This window comes from Pollachius pollachius (genome assembly GCF_949987615.1).
Source record: "Pollachius pollachius genome assembly, chromosome: 16".
Taxonomy (NCBI): Eukaryota; Metazoa; Chordata; class Actinopteri; order Gadiformes; family Gadidae; genus Pollachius; species Pollachius pollachius.
This window is the reverse complement of record NC_136949.1, coordinates 7,551,796-7,567,236: the sequence shown is the minus strand read 5'-3', so window position 1 is coordinate 7,567,236 and position 15,441 is coordinate 7,551,796. Positions and strand designations below refer to the sequence as shown.

The following is a 15,441-nucleotide window of genomic DNA, read 5'->3' as shown; positions in this document are numbered from 1 at the left end:
ATGAAGTCGGAATTCAAATGTTAAACACTAAAAACAAAAACATTCTCCTATTTTTGAAACATAATTGACATGTGTTGGAAGTTGAAGATCACAGGAGACTGGACTTATCAACACAGAACACATTTGTTTATTATTGACAGGGAATTAATTCAAGGCAAGTTCATTGATTCTGATAACAATGTTTTAACAGTGAATTGGTAAAAAAAAACAACGATGTTCTGCGGAGAAATAACTTCAGTGAATAGTGATGAGTCAAGACAGCCACCTGGCCTCTTTCATAGAAAGAATTAGTCTTATTATCACTACTTAACCACCACACAGTCCTCCTACAATACTTTTGTGATATTCAGTGACGCATTCGTAAATAAATGAGAAGCATATAGTTAAATAAACCACAAGGAAATTCACATTGACAGGTACTGAATTTCCCTGTGCATGTGCTTCGGATTTCAGCTGCAAAAGAAAAGTTGATTTCAATTGTTCTCATTTCTGCAGTGCTTTGGTAATAAAACACTTCTTTGTTTTGAAGCTCTTAACATCAACTTGCATCCAATGCATTTGATTTGGCCAACCAGAAAGGACTGATTTCTAACCTGAACGTGTGAAAGAAATATCAGGCTATCAGGTAACGTTTTGCTCACACATGCAAGCAGTTTGAAGACACTACTAACACGAGTTACACACTGGATTAATACAGTGCTTGGCAGGAGATTGGATACATGCAGAGAGACGTGACACACACACACACACACACACACACAGACACACACACACACACACACAAACGAACACACACGTACACACACACAGATACACACACACTAACAAAAATATTCAACACACATAGACACACACACTTTGTTGTTGAAATATATGGCACATATACAGTATGAACAGTGGAGGAGCTTCTATGATTGACATGATGAGGGTTTGTAACATCGACAGGACAATATAAAAAGACAACACAATTGACGGTGTAGCGGCCACAAACCGAAAACTCATGCCTTCATACAAAATGATGTCGGACCTTGGGTATAAAAAACCCAAAAAACTAATAAATGTCTAATATGTCTTAAATATCATGTAATCTCGGTTACACACACACACACACACACACACACACACACACACACACACACATCGACACACACACACAGACACACAAATGAACACACACACACACACACACACACACAAACAGAAGCTTCCACTTGTTACCTGAATCCTCAAAGGGTCATTCAGCAAGTGGTAAGTTAAGGCTTTCTCTTTCTAAGGATATGTTGTTTACTCATTTTTCGAAGCCAAATCTAATACACAACCGAGTATACCTTCCTCCACATGCATTGTGCTTTGTAATATACCATCTGAACGCCAGACTTTAAAGATACAGCAAAATATCATATAAACTTAACACATTCTGGTTTCACATACAGTGACATGCACATTTGCATTCAGTGTTCAGAATCTCTAAAAATAATATGTGACAAATATAGGAACAAATGTCTAATAAAAGTACCAACCGCAATATATGTCCTATGGGTTGTTGAATATTGTTAGTTTTCTCAAAATATATCACTGTTTAAAACAGCATGAACCAAATAAAACAATCTATAGTTTAAATAAGAAATATATATTTTTTCAAAACTACATCAACTCAAAAGACAAATAAATAAATATTACATGTAATAAGCTGCCTGAGTATACGTTTCAAATGTTCATCTATCTATCTATCTATCTATCTATCTATCTATCTATCTATCTATCTATCTATCTATCTATCTATCTATCTATCTATCTATTTATTAATGTTTGCATGTATCTCTGTTCATACATCATTTCAGCCACGGATGGCATCCCTTAAAGAAAGTGCAGTTTTACAGAACATTGTTCATTTAAGACTAAAGACAAAAAGAGCCACACTCTGCAACTGCTCCTCACTGAAATCTCTCTAAATGTCACCCACACACCCACATACCCACCCCCACACCCACACCCACACCCAAACACACACCCATAAACACAAACACACACACACACACACACACACATACACACACACACACACACACACACACACACAATCACATACTACATTACACAAAATCTGGAGAACGCTACACACTGCCCACTGCCCGTCCGCTGCAGTCGTCGGTGGCGCTAGCAGTCTCCGGAGCTGTAGTTTCCTGACTGTCCACCAGAGGGAGCTGCTCCCTCCAGTAGGTAAATTGACTAAAGGTATCCGCGCAGGGAAAGGCAGACGAACTGGCTCTCATGAGCAAAGGAAATACGTGGTCGACCACTTCCCCCAGACGCACATATCTGCGGAGACAGAAACAATGATAGCGAAATTATTCTCGACGTTTGCATGGTTGCGTTACAAATGTTTGCCCGCAGAGTTGGGGGGCTATGACGACTTACGATGAGATGTTGGTCTTGGCGTGTTCCTGCACCAGCTCTCCTTTGGGGTTGACGGTGAAGATCCGGTTCAGGGGGACGCCTACCTCCTTATAAGAAAACACATCCTACACAGAGACACGGGACAGTATGACTGTTACTGGAGTTAACACCTTTACAATGATGGATAATGCTCAGAAGTCTGATTGATTTTCAACAGTGAAGATTGTGGTTGAAGATAATAACATAGTAAACAGTCCGTGAATAACTACATATGTAGATTTAAGATTTGAATAACGTCACAGCTCTCTCCTCCAGATCTCTCAATAAACAACAATATTGTTGTATAATTTCTATAACACTCAGGACCATTTCTAAAGTCACCAGAGGCTCTTGCAGTGTGCTCATGAGTTATCTCTTATAAAAACCGGATGTAGGACACAGGAGTTATTTTAAACTATGAACATTAGATGTTATTTAGTAGGAGGAATGTGCACCGTGGGTCGGTTTCCAAAGGCTGCATAGAAGGGCTCTTTGTTGGGGAAGAAGAGGTTCCTGATGTCGGTCAGACACTCCACCTTGAACCTCTCTGGTTTCTTCTCAATCACCTCCCTGAAAGCCACACCCACACAGGGGTAAACAGACGAGCTGTGCAGCGGATGCCTTCCATGTTCACCTTCTAAGGCAACAGGCAGCTAGGCAGGAGCTCTGCCTTGACTATTATGATTGATTCGGAATGATTGAACATGTGTGTGTTGATATGTGTATGTGTGCATGTGTCTCCTTCTGCACACGTGTATGCGTGTGTCTGTGTGTGCGTGTCCTTTTGCGCACGTGTGTGCGTCTGTGTCCTATGTGCGTGTACATGCAGGTGTCCTTGTGTGGACCGAACTACTGTGTGTGTGTGTGTGTGTGTGTGTGTGTGTACGTGTGTGTGTGTGTGTGACGTACATGTGCGTGTGTGTGTGTGTGTGTGACGTACGTGTGTGTGTGTGACGTACGTGTGTGTGTGTGCGTGCGCGTGTGTGTGCGTTGTGTGACGTACGTGTGTGTGTGTGTGTACGTGTGTGTACGTGCGCGTGTGTGTGTCACCTGTGCAGGGCGGAGAAGAGACTGCTGGGGCTGAGCAGCACAGGGCCCACGGGCAGCATGGTGCCTCTCTCGTTCACCCAGTGGAGGTAGCCCCGGGTCATGTCCGCCATGCCGATAGCTCGCGCCGAACAGTACAGGAACTTATAGCCGTTCCTGAGGGGGGGTGGGGAGAGAGAGAGATAGACAAGATAGATAAGTAGAGGGAGAGAGAGAGGACGAGAGATAGAGATAGACAAGATAGATAAGTAGATGGAGAGAGAGAGGACGAGAGATAGACAAGATAGATAAGTAGAGGGACAGAGAGAGGACGAGAGATAGAGATAGACAACATAGATAAGTAGAGGGAGAGCGGGAGGATGAGAGATAGAGATAGACAAGATAGATAAGTAGAGGGAGAGAGAGGACGAGAGATAGAGATAGACAAGATAGATAAGTAGAGGGAGAGAGATGACGAGAGATAGAGATAGATAAGTAGAGGGAGAGAGAGAGGACGAGAGATAGACAAGATAGATAAGTAGAGGGAGAGCGGGAGGACGAGAGATAGAGATAGACAAGATAGATAAGTAGAGGGAGAGAGAGGACGAGAGATAGAGATAGACAAGATAGATAAGTAGAGGGGGAGAGAGAGGACGAGAGATAGAGATAGACAAGATAGATAAGTAGAGGGAGAGAGAGGACGAGAGATAGAGATAGACAAGATAGATAAGTAGAGGGAGAGCGGGAGGACGAGAGATAGAGATAGACAAGATAGATAAGTAGAGGGAGAGAGAGGACGAGAGATAGAGATAGACAAGATAGATAAGTAGAGGGAGAGAGAGAGGACGAGAGATAGACAAGATAGATAAGTAGAGGGAGAGAGAGAGGACGAGAGAAAGAGATAGACAAGATAGATAAGTAGAGGGAGAGCGGGAGGACGAGAGATAGAGATAGACAAGATAGATAAGTAGAGGGAGACAGAGGACGAGAGATAGAGATAGACAAGATAGATAAGTAGAGGGAGAGAGAGAGGACGAGAGATAGAGATAGACAAGATAGATAAGTAGAGGGAGAGCGGGAGGGCGAGAGACAGATGAGCCGGAGAGAGAGAGAGAGGCAAGATAGATCAGAGAGGGCGAGAGAGAGAGAAAGAGAGAGAGAGAGAACTTTAGATAACAGTAATAATGTTATAAGATATGATCGTTCAATAACCTGAGACATCCCAAATGGAAATGACGGCGAACATGTAATGGTGAATGCAGAAATGTGGGTAATGCATGAGCAATGGAAGTGAGTAGAGTTTAAATAAGTCTACGTGTTTGGGACAGTACTGAAATAGTGCTTACTGGCTGACTTTGTGGTAGAGCTGGGCGATACCCTGATGGGTCCAGTCCTTCCCAAGGGTGGGCAGGATATGGCCCAGAGTGTCTGACCTGCACGCAGGGACACACACACACACACACACACACACACACACACACACACGCAGGCACACATTTCTGTTAACTTTTGTGAGGACGTGGCTTTATTTGGCCACAGAGATGGTGTTTAGTCAACACAGAGGTACCAATGCAGCTGCAAACACACACACATTTACATTACATTTTAAATTTAGCAGATGATTTTATCAAAAGTGACTGACAACAATTCATACACACAGTCCCACATAGACGGCGGAGTCCGCCATGCAAGGAACAGCCAGCTCTTTAGGAGCAGTTGGGGTACGGTTTCTTGCTCAGGGACACCTCAACCAAAGTTAGGAGGATCGATCTAAGCCGACCCACCACTTGCAAATACACACATACACACGCACACACACACACGCATACACACACATGCCGGCGCGCACGCACACACACAAACTGAATGTGTGACCTTATATAACCTGAACTTCAACAATAAATGAACATATCGGTGTGTGCCTTGTGATGGTGCCGTCGATGTCTGAGATGACGATCTTGTCATCCCAGTTCCACAGGTAGATGGTGCCCTGGCAGCGGCATGTGCCCTGGTACTGGGTGGTCACGCTGAACACCACGTCGTTGCGTCCGTCCTGCAGCTGCAGAGACAGCTGGGGGGGGGGAGAGAGAGAGAGAGAGAGAGACAAGTGAGATGAATACAGCCGGAGAAGGGAAGGGAGAAGACGCATGTTTGTGTCTCCATGTGCACTGTGTGTGTGTGTGTGTGTGTGTGTGTGTGTGTGTGTGTGTGTGTGTGTGTGTGTGTATGAGCATGAGTCCACGGTAGCCACTTCAGCAGGCCTCTCACCAGCTGCTCTGAGGTGAGGCGGAGCGTCTTCTTGTAAGACACGCCCCCCGGCGAGAGCATAGCTCCTGATTGGACAGAGGCGGGGCCCTTTGTGTCTAGCATGTGGTCGTCGTCACTGGAGGACGACTCCTCTTTATGTCTGGGAACACAAAAGGTCCACGGTAAGAAATCTGGGATCGGACAGTCCTACAGTGATAGCAGCACAACTGGAGAGAAACAGCACAGAGTCTAGACAGGAAGCCAGCACCTGCAAGGGGAAGAGTCCAGGGCTCTTTATGATTCCACGTTCACGCAACGCAAAGGGGTTACGGACCCCTTACGTCCTTGCGGACCCTCCTTGCGTTCACTGCAAGGGCCGGGCGTGCGCCTGCCAAAAATCGTAACCTTCCGTCGAGGCGAGCAGCAGCAAGGGCTGTGATTGGTCCGCTTGCTAAAACCCGACATAGAACCATAAACGTTCACGACTGCGTCTGCGTGGTCTTTGCGTTGCGGGAACGTGGGACCATAAAAAGGCCTTTACACCTTGTTTCCTGTTTCGCAAGAACAAATCTGTATTCCAATAAGCGTATTTAATAACTGTATGAAACCTTTGCGCAGTTTACTACTGCTGGCCGGGTTTGTGTTCGCCCACCACACCCTCAAAGCTTCCCGCCTGCAGCCACATGATTGGTCGAAACAAATATGAAGCGAAAGAAAGTAAAACGCCCGGTACACCAAGATTTCTGCCACCAGACCTTAGATCTCTTTAGATATGAATCTCAATTCAGATTTGTGAGACTAACAGTAGGGTAAAGGATATATTAGGTACGAATTCACTTGTAGTCTGGTTTTATGGATGCATTTGAAAACACATATTTACACACATATTTCTTCATTTGATAAATGATGTACGCAACGTCTCAGTTGTATCGCTGCCTACCTGTTCATCCCTTCCATGCTCTCAGACTGCTCCTCTGAATCAAGGCCTCCATGCTCAGAATTGGACTCCTACAGAGAGACCACACGACGTCATGGATCATTGGATCCACATGTCGCATTGCATAACACCATTTAAAGCTGCGCATGATACATGCAATAGGCCGTTCAGTCACCAGCGGCAACATTTCAAATGTAGTCTTCATAGATCCAATCTGCTGCAAATAATATTATTATACTTTCTTTCATTTTATTCACGGCAAAAATCAACCGCCACAGAATTACACTGTCCACATGTCTACCATCCAGCACACTTTCGACCAATCACAGCGACCCTCTCATTAATGTAAATGTTATTGCCCAATCAGAGCGACCGTCTCATTAAGCGCGGCGTGTTGATTGGTGCTTTATAATGTGACTTTAACCTGGTATAACGTAAAGACAGTGCGTACTGGTTTACTGCTGCTGGTCCTTCCTCTCCAGGAGAACCACCACCTGCCTCCCTTCTTTGGCATCTTCTCCTTCATGATGTTCTCTACTGTAGCCTGGAACGAAGCGTGCACAGACGCACACACACACACACACACACACACCGCCAACAAATGACCACAGCATGACCAAACAAAACACAAAATAAAAAAAAACTTAAAGAGGCAAACTGAAGGAGAAATTTAAATTGAACAAACATTGACAAACACCAATGCGTCTTGGAAGGAACAAATGGTTCAAAGAATACGTATTCGACAAAAACACAAACTGTTAAAAAGGGTTTTCAGGGGAGATTGGTAGAAGGATTTCGGCAAAGGAAAAAAATAAATGCAAATGTTGGACTGAAATGGCTGCGTCCAACTTGGTAACACTTATCAGGCGGTTTTGCCTCACAGGGTTGACATATTAATAAAGATTCAACCAAAAATACAAACAATACAAAGAAAAAGGTAGCTCCCACCTGGAAGGAGTTTGCCCAAAAACCTTCCTGGTGGAGGGATATTTGGGACTAATATTTTGTGGACCTACAGGGCTGAAGCCGATTGCACCAGTCACACAGCTGAAAAGGTAATGTAAGGCTGAATAAAAAGAAGTCAGGCAGGAGAACTGCAATGGGGGGTGGATGGATGAGTGGATGAATGGAGCAGATAATGGAGGAGTCATACAAAAGGATGGAAGAGAGAGGAAGACATTGTTCAACTCAACTCGTCTCCAGCGGGTGGTTGTCGTTTTAAGGAACGAGCAATAAAGTATTTTGTATTGTTGAACTATTTCGATTATAACATTTTTGAATGGCATTTAGTCAGATGTAGTCATTATGTGGTTAAATATTTATGACATTTATTAAATAATACATTTACCATGTAGTATTATTTTTTGTCAGAAGGGGGCGTGGTGTACCAATCTAGTGTGTTTGGTCGTTTATGAGTGTGTGTGTGTGCGCGTGTCTGTGTGCGTGTGTATGTTTGGTCGTTGGTGAGTATGTGTGTGGGTGTGTGTGCGTGTGTATGTTTGGTCGTTGGTGAGTATGTGTGTGGGTGTGTTTGTGTGTATGTGTATGTGCGTGCCAGGTTGTGAGTGTGTGTGTGTCTAGCCTCTACCTTTGGCAGAGGTTTCTGGAAGACTTGCATAGCCAGCATCAGCGGTGCTGCTGTGTTCCAATTATAGTACCTGAGGGAGAAAACAGGCATTAATAACACGGCTTCCGTCAACCTTGTGACCCTTTGAGATTCGCGAAAACCAACAATTCAGCCTAAAATTACTCCTGACGTTCTGAAATATATTCTGCATGCATCGCAATTCTTTCTTCACAGCCCTGTCATCATCTATGCTATTTCAAATATCAACACACACACACACAAACACACACACACACACACACACACACACACACACACACACACACACACACATATTCATATACATATACATTAAGGTTTGGCTGGCAAGGGGTTTCCATGTGATCACATTCCATACGGTCATAAGCAGGGGTGTTTATGTGACGTGGGCGGGGTACATAAGGGGGTCCCTCTTACTTGGAGCCGATCTTCACGACCAGGTTGGGGTCCTCGATGAGGGTGGGGGTCTCTGAAAACTGCTGGTAGGAGATAGCCTTGGCCTGGAACTGATCTAGAGGGACAATGTCGAAGCCGACGAAAAAAAGAGTTATTAGTTTAGTTTCAGAAGTCCCGTCACTTCATTTGATGAATCCGACTTTTCTATGATTCTTGACTGACATTCAAGACACACAAGGTTGTGTTCTTGTGCGTCAGCCAAGAATCTTCAACAAAGTGATGAGACTTCACTCCGCACCTTTAGTGATCTCCCTGTTGTCGCTGAGGCCCCCACACAGAGAGATGGCGATGGAGGGCAGGTCAGTCATCTGGTCGCAGTAGCTGTCCACTCCGCTGTCCCCCCCGGAGCTGACCCACTGGGGGGACAGACTGGCACTGCGCGGGGCCTGCTCCAGGCCGGACCTCGTGGTCCCACCGCCCTCACTGATGACCAGGCAAAGGGCCGGTTAGTTAAAAAACGCGTACAGAGAGACTGAGGATCCTTTTTTTCCCAGGCAATCAGAGCCCTGAACTCAGTCACTGAGTGATACAGGACCACTGGCAGTCCCCCATCCCTCCCTCTGCATTTTGACTCTATAACCATGGCCATACTGCACAATACAATTTGTACATCTCCCTGTTTATCCAGTTTTAATTTGGCATATATTTGAAATATTTCTGATAGAAAATATATTGTATTTCATTCTATTTTTATTCTATTGTATTTTATTTCTATTTTAAGCACAGGAACACAGAGTATGTCACACAAACATTTCACTGCACATCCTGTATGAGTATGTGACAAACAAAACCTTTGAATCTTGAATCTTGATGCCAACGTTTTTGCGTTTGCCTCGGTGTGTGTGTGTGTTGGTTTGCGTGTTTGATTCTTGTGTGTGTGTGTTTGTGTTTGTTTTGTACCTTTTAGGAAAATACAGCGCTGCCACCTCGGGCTCTAGTTCCGTGATGTCATCCAGGTAGATGCCGTCGGAGCCAAGATGGCGGCTCCTTTTAACTGCATTCAGAGAACAGTTGCACCGAGGAAGTGAATTCAAACCACAATAAGCTGTGAATGAGCTTCGGTGTTTTTTGTAAAAAAAATAATGTTAAAATCAATTTTCTTTTCTTTTCCGGGAAAAACTAACTCTTGACATGCTATTCGTCAACATTCTTCAATTGCAAGCAGCAGTCATCACTGCCTCCATTCTATACATCATTTTTTTAACAAGATAAAATGCAGAGTTTTGGAAGGATAATAACGATCGATTTGTTACCTTTCTTCTTGGATGGAGAATCAATCTTTGGAAGCGGACAGGCCGTGATGATGTCCGTTTCCAACGCCAAGGCCGCCGCGATTAACTCTGCCGTGATTAACTCCGCCCCTGTCTCCTTCCCCTTCTCGCTCTCCATGCCAACGCCATGGACCACCGGCCTCTCGACAGGGGCAGTTCTTCCTCCGCCTTCCTCTTCCTCTCCTGCTGTTGCCATGGCGGTGAGCCTCCGGCCGTGGGATGGCGTCGGCGACGCGGCGGGGCAATGCATCTCGCCGTAATCGGGGGCCGCGTCCGGGGGGATGACCCGGAAGTGGGTACTGTCGGACAACTGGATGGACATGAGGGAGCCTCCAGGCAGCGGCTCGGATTGGACCGGGAGGAAGGAGGGCTGGAGAGGGGGGGGGGGGGGGGGGGGGGAGAACATGGGAGGATTATAAACGTGTTAACTTTCTGTTCCCATTCAAATGTGCCAGATTCCAATTGTAATGGATATTTCTTGAGACATTTCCTCAAACTGTCTTGAGGCATGCGGATCAAAATGTCAAATTAGAGACTAGTGGAGAAGTCGCTAGACTGTGTGTTGATGGATTGGGTGTGTGGCCGTGTGTGTACTCGTGCGCACACACCCTAATAGTGTCACAGTTTGGTTACCGTGGCAGCCTGGGGCAGCTCCCCCCAGGCCCAGTGCATCGCTGGGTCCTGATTGGCTGACTCCTTCGCCTTCGTCATGAGCTCTGAGTCACTCTTGGGCGTGTTGGGCCGAGAGACATTAGGGCTGCAACAGGAAGCAACAGGTAGGAATATGACAACACCAGAAGTTAATGGCTTTTATTAATGGGATATTTCTGTGTGCGTGTTTGCTACATTTGTGTGTGTGTGTGTGTTGTGGTGTAGGTACGTACGTGTTCACGTGTGAGTGTTTGTGGGTGAGTGTTGGTGTGTGTGTGTGTGTGTGTGTGTATACGTTGGTGTGTGCGAATGAGTGTGCACTTGTGTGTGTGTGTGTGTGTGTGTGTATGTATGTGTGTGTGCATGTCTGTGTCTGTGTGTGTGCATGTGTGTGTGTGTGTGCACCTGTGGTTAGGGCTCCAGTCTCCGTCTGAACGGGCGTAAGCCCCCGCCGTTTTGTATGAGCCACCGTTAGAACAGACAGTCCCCTCGTCTCTAAATACTTCACGGGCCCTGAGACAGACAGACACACCCATTTCAAAAAAAGGAAATACCACATTCAATGTTTCGTAACATAGAACACAATGACCATCAAAGCAGCTTTTACAGGATGTGGGTGCGTAAAGACTTTCTTTTTTTTGAATGCCAACACATTGACATTTTTCAGCCATTCATACTTTTGACTTTACATGAATAAAACACCAAAAAACGAATTTCAAAAATATAATAATACCCAACGATATAAACTCAAGCAAATGCTACCTCTAAATTTTGCAGTCGTTTGTAAATGAGGTCAAAGTTGAGGGGGTGCAGAAAGTGTGTTGGTGTCACTGGTTCTGCCTAAAAGTCCCATATTATTCCCTCTTAGGTCTTTCTAGACCTGCAAAACAACCATACGTGAGTGTTGGGGTCAAACACTGCCCTCACCCACCTCCACAACGTCAGTCAAACACAGCAGCAAACATGAGCCTGCACAGAACGAAAGGATCAACCTGCTTGCTTACATCCTATCTCTCTCTCTATCCTACTGCATCTCCAGCTCCCGCTCTTACTTTCGCTCTGATAAAGAAACCACAAAGCAGAAGCAGCACAAAGCCGGCAGAGAGACAGACAGACGCCCACACCCACACACCCACACACCCACACAGGACAGGTTACATCACTGTTTTCTTTCTATGCAGGCTCGTGGAAAAGCAATTCCACGTTTCAGAAGAACAAGTGATTGCGCTGACACAACTGTTTCCATATTTGTTTGAGTGTCTTTCTGTGTGTGTGTGTGTGTGTGTGTGTGTGTGTGTCTGTATGGGGGGAGGTTGTGTGTGTGCGTGTGTTTTTCAGTGTGTATGTGTGTGCATTATTGTAAGCCGGCCTGTATCTGAAGGCTATTAAAGTCCACATGACGCGGTCCGTTCTTTCTCACCTGCCATATGACTTACATCGCAGCTGTTGCACATAAACACCATAAATGTGAACTACTGTTTTTCTCTCTGCCGGTTTCATTCACTGTTTCCCCTTCAGCCCGCCGCACACACATACACACACATACAGACTGACACGTATTCCTGTCAGTCTTCAGTTCCCTTTATTCCCTCACACCTTGAGGTAGTTATTCCCTCACACCTTGAGGTAGTTATTCCCTCACACCTTGAGGTAGTATTACAAAAAACACAACATGACATACTATGACATGCGGCTTGTAGTACTTCAGCACTCCTAATATAATACATTTCAATTTTTTTAATTAAAATTTTAACTTTCTGCCAAAATTGAGTTTCTTTCCCCCCAAAATGAACAGATCATCCCATTCCGTTTCCTTTATTTCTCTGCCCTCTCTTCCCCAGAGCTTATCCTCCCCCCTCTACGTACCCCGCCCAGTCCTCCACTACGTACCCCTCCCCCCTCCTCTAAGTACCCCCCCCCCCCCCCACTATTCCTCCTCCACCAGCCGCCTCTCACCTGCTGGTCTCCATCGCCCTCTCCTCGTCCGAGCTGATGTCGATGGTGAACATGTCCTCGTCCCCCAAGTACTCCCCGTTCACTTCCCGCCACACGCTGTCCGCCCGGGCCGCCTTCCTCCTCCTCTTCCTCCTCTTCTTCATCATGGCCCCGCTCCCGTTCTCTCCGGCTGTGCCCGCGGTGCCCAGCGATTGGACGGTAAGCCCGCAGCTCTTGTTGCTCATCAATGACCCGCTGATCAAGATGGCACCGTCGGACATGATGGGCGAGGTCGCCAGGTAGGATGGAACCACTTCCTGTTAAGACAGGAAAGAGTGTTATGACACGGTGTCACATGTTTGGGAGATGTTCAGTTAGGATGGAACAACTTCCTGTTAAGACAGGAAAGAGTGTTATGACACGGTGTCACATGTTTGTGAGATGTTCAGTTAGGATGGAACAACTTCCTGTTAAGACAGGAAAGAGTGTTATGACACGGTGTCACATGTTTGGGAGATGTTCAGTTAGGATGGAACAACTTCCTGTTAAGACAGGAAAGAGTGTTATGACACGGTGTCACATGTTTGGGAGATGTTCAGTTAGGATGGAACAACTTCCTGTTAAGACAGGAAAGAGTGTTATGACACGGTGTCACATGTTTGTGAGATGTTCAGTTAGGATGGAACAACTTCCTGTTAAGACAGGAAAGAGTGTTATGACACGGTGTCACATGTTTGTGAGATGTTCAGTTAGGATGGAACAACTTCCTGTTAAGACAGGAAAGAGTGTTATGACACGGTGTCACATGTTTGTGAGATGTTCAGTTAGGATGGAACAACTTCCTGTTAAGACAGGAAAGAGTGTTATGACACCATGTCACATATTTGGGAGATGTTCAGTTAGGATGGAACAACTTCCGGGATACAGGAAACAGTGTAGATAGAATCTAAAGTTTGAAATGTCTTCTATAACAACATCACATGTGTGCTGGTTTTCTTCTGTGCAACTTAAAAGTATCTAAGGATACAAATTAAACTTGTTATAGGGCTATCTGTGCCATGATTATGTTTTCGTTACGATAATTCATCAAAAAAGCATGCTCTATTTGGAGGAAGTAGGCCTTGAATTTGACTGTGGCTCAACAAAAACAGCTTTGTGTTTGTAACCTTGTCTGGCTTGCGCAATCCCAGAATAACCTGCAATACACCCAGAATCCTATCAATCACAACAGCTGACGCGCTCAGTTCAACATTGGCCCAACTTTGTGGAGGGAAAGCCTCACTCCTTGTAGGTATTGTTGTCTACATAGGCAGTGTGTCGGCTGAAAAACAACTCCATTAGCTGAACTTTGGCAAGAATATGAGCCAAACCTCTCTCTCTCTCTCTCTCTCTCTCTCTGACAGAGGAGACGTTCCAGCTAAACAAAAGCATTGGCCCAGTACAGGATATGCGTCCCTAATTCTGTGAAAGTGGGCCACTGCAGAGCCTGTTCCTTCTAGGAAAGAAAATCTGGATTCCTGGAGGAGGGGGAGGAGCAATGCAAATACACATGGACTCACGTGCACTCTTTGGTGAGTGATTCTAAACATGACATTTCTAAAGCAATCAGGATTCTCCACAAAGACTCAGCATTACTGACTCTACTGAGACCCTTTCAAAACGAAGAGGAGAGAGGGAGAAGATGAGAGACAGGGACAGGGGGAGAGAGAGAGAGGGAGAGAGAGAGAGAGAGAGAGAGAGAGAGAGAGAGAAAATGAGAGCTCGGATCATTTGTCATCTGAAGCCACAGCACCAGCCAAGAAGGCGGTATGGGACCCCATCTCCATGCAACCCAACCCCCCCACCCCCCTCTCTCACTGTGCCAGAGAATCTGACACCATTCCGGGGAAAGTCATTCCCTCTCCTCCCCTTGTTGGTGCAGATCAGCCAGTCCAGCCTTTAGCACCATAGTCTGCAATCCCTGGATCTAGTACCATATCATGTAATGCCATGGGTTTGAACCTTGGCCTACATTCACAATGTCTGAAACGGGTTTAGAATTGGTTTTGATATAGACACGATCCATTTATCTCAAATTGATATCTAAATATTTATTGGCCTGTTGGTGAGTGCGAGGGCCACAAGAATAATAAGAATTTGTATTGATGTTTTCAATATTTATCAAGTTCAACAGGTTCAAGTTGCATCCATTCCTATTTTTATATCTCTTTAACAGGAAACTGTATTACAGGTTCATCTTGTCTGTCTGATAACAAGATTTACTAGAATGCAGGACGCACATGCGGTTTAAAGGTTCTTTCAGAGTTCTCATTGGTGTATAGAGGAAGACTGTCCAAATTAACCAATGGGAGAGATCACTGTTCGCCATCTCAACTCTGTACACTGTGGGGCCTTTAAGGAGATTGTTTTGATAGTGGTCTAGGATGTAAACAATGGTCATGTCTGGTTTTCCTCGCTCTGCAAACAGTCGCTGAATAATGAGTAGAGAAACTGAACACATCTTTGAACATATGCTGCACTCTCATTTATTTTGAATACATTTATTTTTAAAAATCGATTTGCGGGAATTGACATATACATAATACATTTCTTTGATTTCCTGAAAATTGTAAATTGTTATTACTAGTTTCTTATTGTATTCATATAACATACACGCAAGTTCAAATATTGGGTTTTCCCAAACCTCATCGTTTTCTGTTTCCTGGACGAAGAAGGCCTCTCCGTTCTCCCCCAGCTTCATATGCAGATCCACTGCCTCCCCGTTGACCTCTATGTCCACCTGGAGGAGAGAGGTCAGGGATGGAGGGGAGAGGTTAGAGGGGAGGTCATGGGAGGGGATGAAATGTGAGAAAAGGTGAGGAGAATAAAAGACAAGC

General features: G+C 45.2%; 1 protein-coding gene across 1 annotated transcript in view; it reads right to left on the bottom strand.

Annotated features, from left to right (window-relative positions):
- Window positions 1–2,016: 2,016 nt before the first annotated feature.
- Window positions 2,017–15,441, bottom strand: part of lpin1b (lipin 1b) — a 16,223-nt gene continuing 2,798 nt past the window's right edge. The window contains exons 3-20 of the mRNA XM_079753920.1: window positions 15,249–15,344; window positions 12,587–12,882; window positions 11,036–11,143; window positions 10,613–10,736; window positions 9,962–10,349; window positions 9,609–9,702; window positions 8,947–9,131; window positions 8,670–8,763; window positions 8,235–8,304; window positions 7,098–7,190; window positions 6,650–6,717; window positions 5,731–5,869; window positions 5,385–5,533; window positions 4,809–4,895; window positions 3,487–3,639; window positions 2,892–3,006; window positions 2,419–2,522; window positions 2,017–2,319 (exon numbers count right to left, since the gene is read on the bottom strand). Coding sequence (XP_079610046.1) covers window positions 2,115–2,319; window positions 2,419–2,522; window positions 2,892–3,006; window positions 3,487–3,639; window positions 4,809–4,895; window positions 5,385–5,533; window positions 5,731–5,869; window positions 6,650–6,717; window positions 7,098–7,190; window positions 8,235–8,304; window positions 8,670–8,763; window positions 8,947–9,131; window positions 9,609–9,702; window positions 9,962–10,349; window positions 10,613–10,736; window positions 11,036–11,143; window positions 12,587–12,882; window positions 15,249–15,344 — 2,568 coding nt within the window. The 3' untranslated portion in view covers window positions 2,017–2,114. The remainder of the gene's footprint in view (window positions 2,320–2,418; window positions 2,523–2,891; window positions 3,007–3,486; window positions 3,640–4,808; window positions 4,896–5,384; window positions 5,534–5,730; window positions 5,870–6,649; window positions 6,718–7,097; window positions 7,191–8,234; window positions 8,305–8,669; window positions 8,764–8,946; window positions 9,132–9,608; window positions 9,703–9,961; window positions 10,350–10,612; window positions 10,737–11,035; window positions 11,144–12,586; window positions 12,883–15,248; window positions 15,345–15,441) is intronic.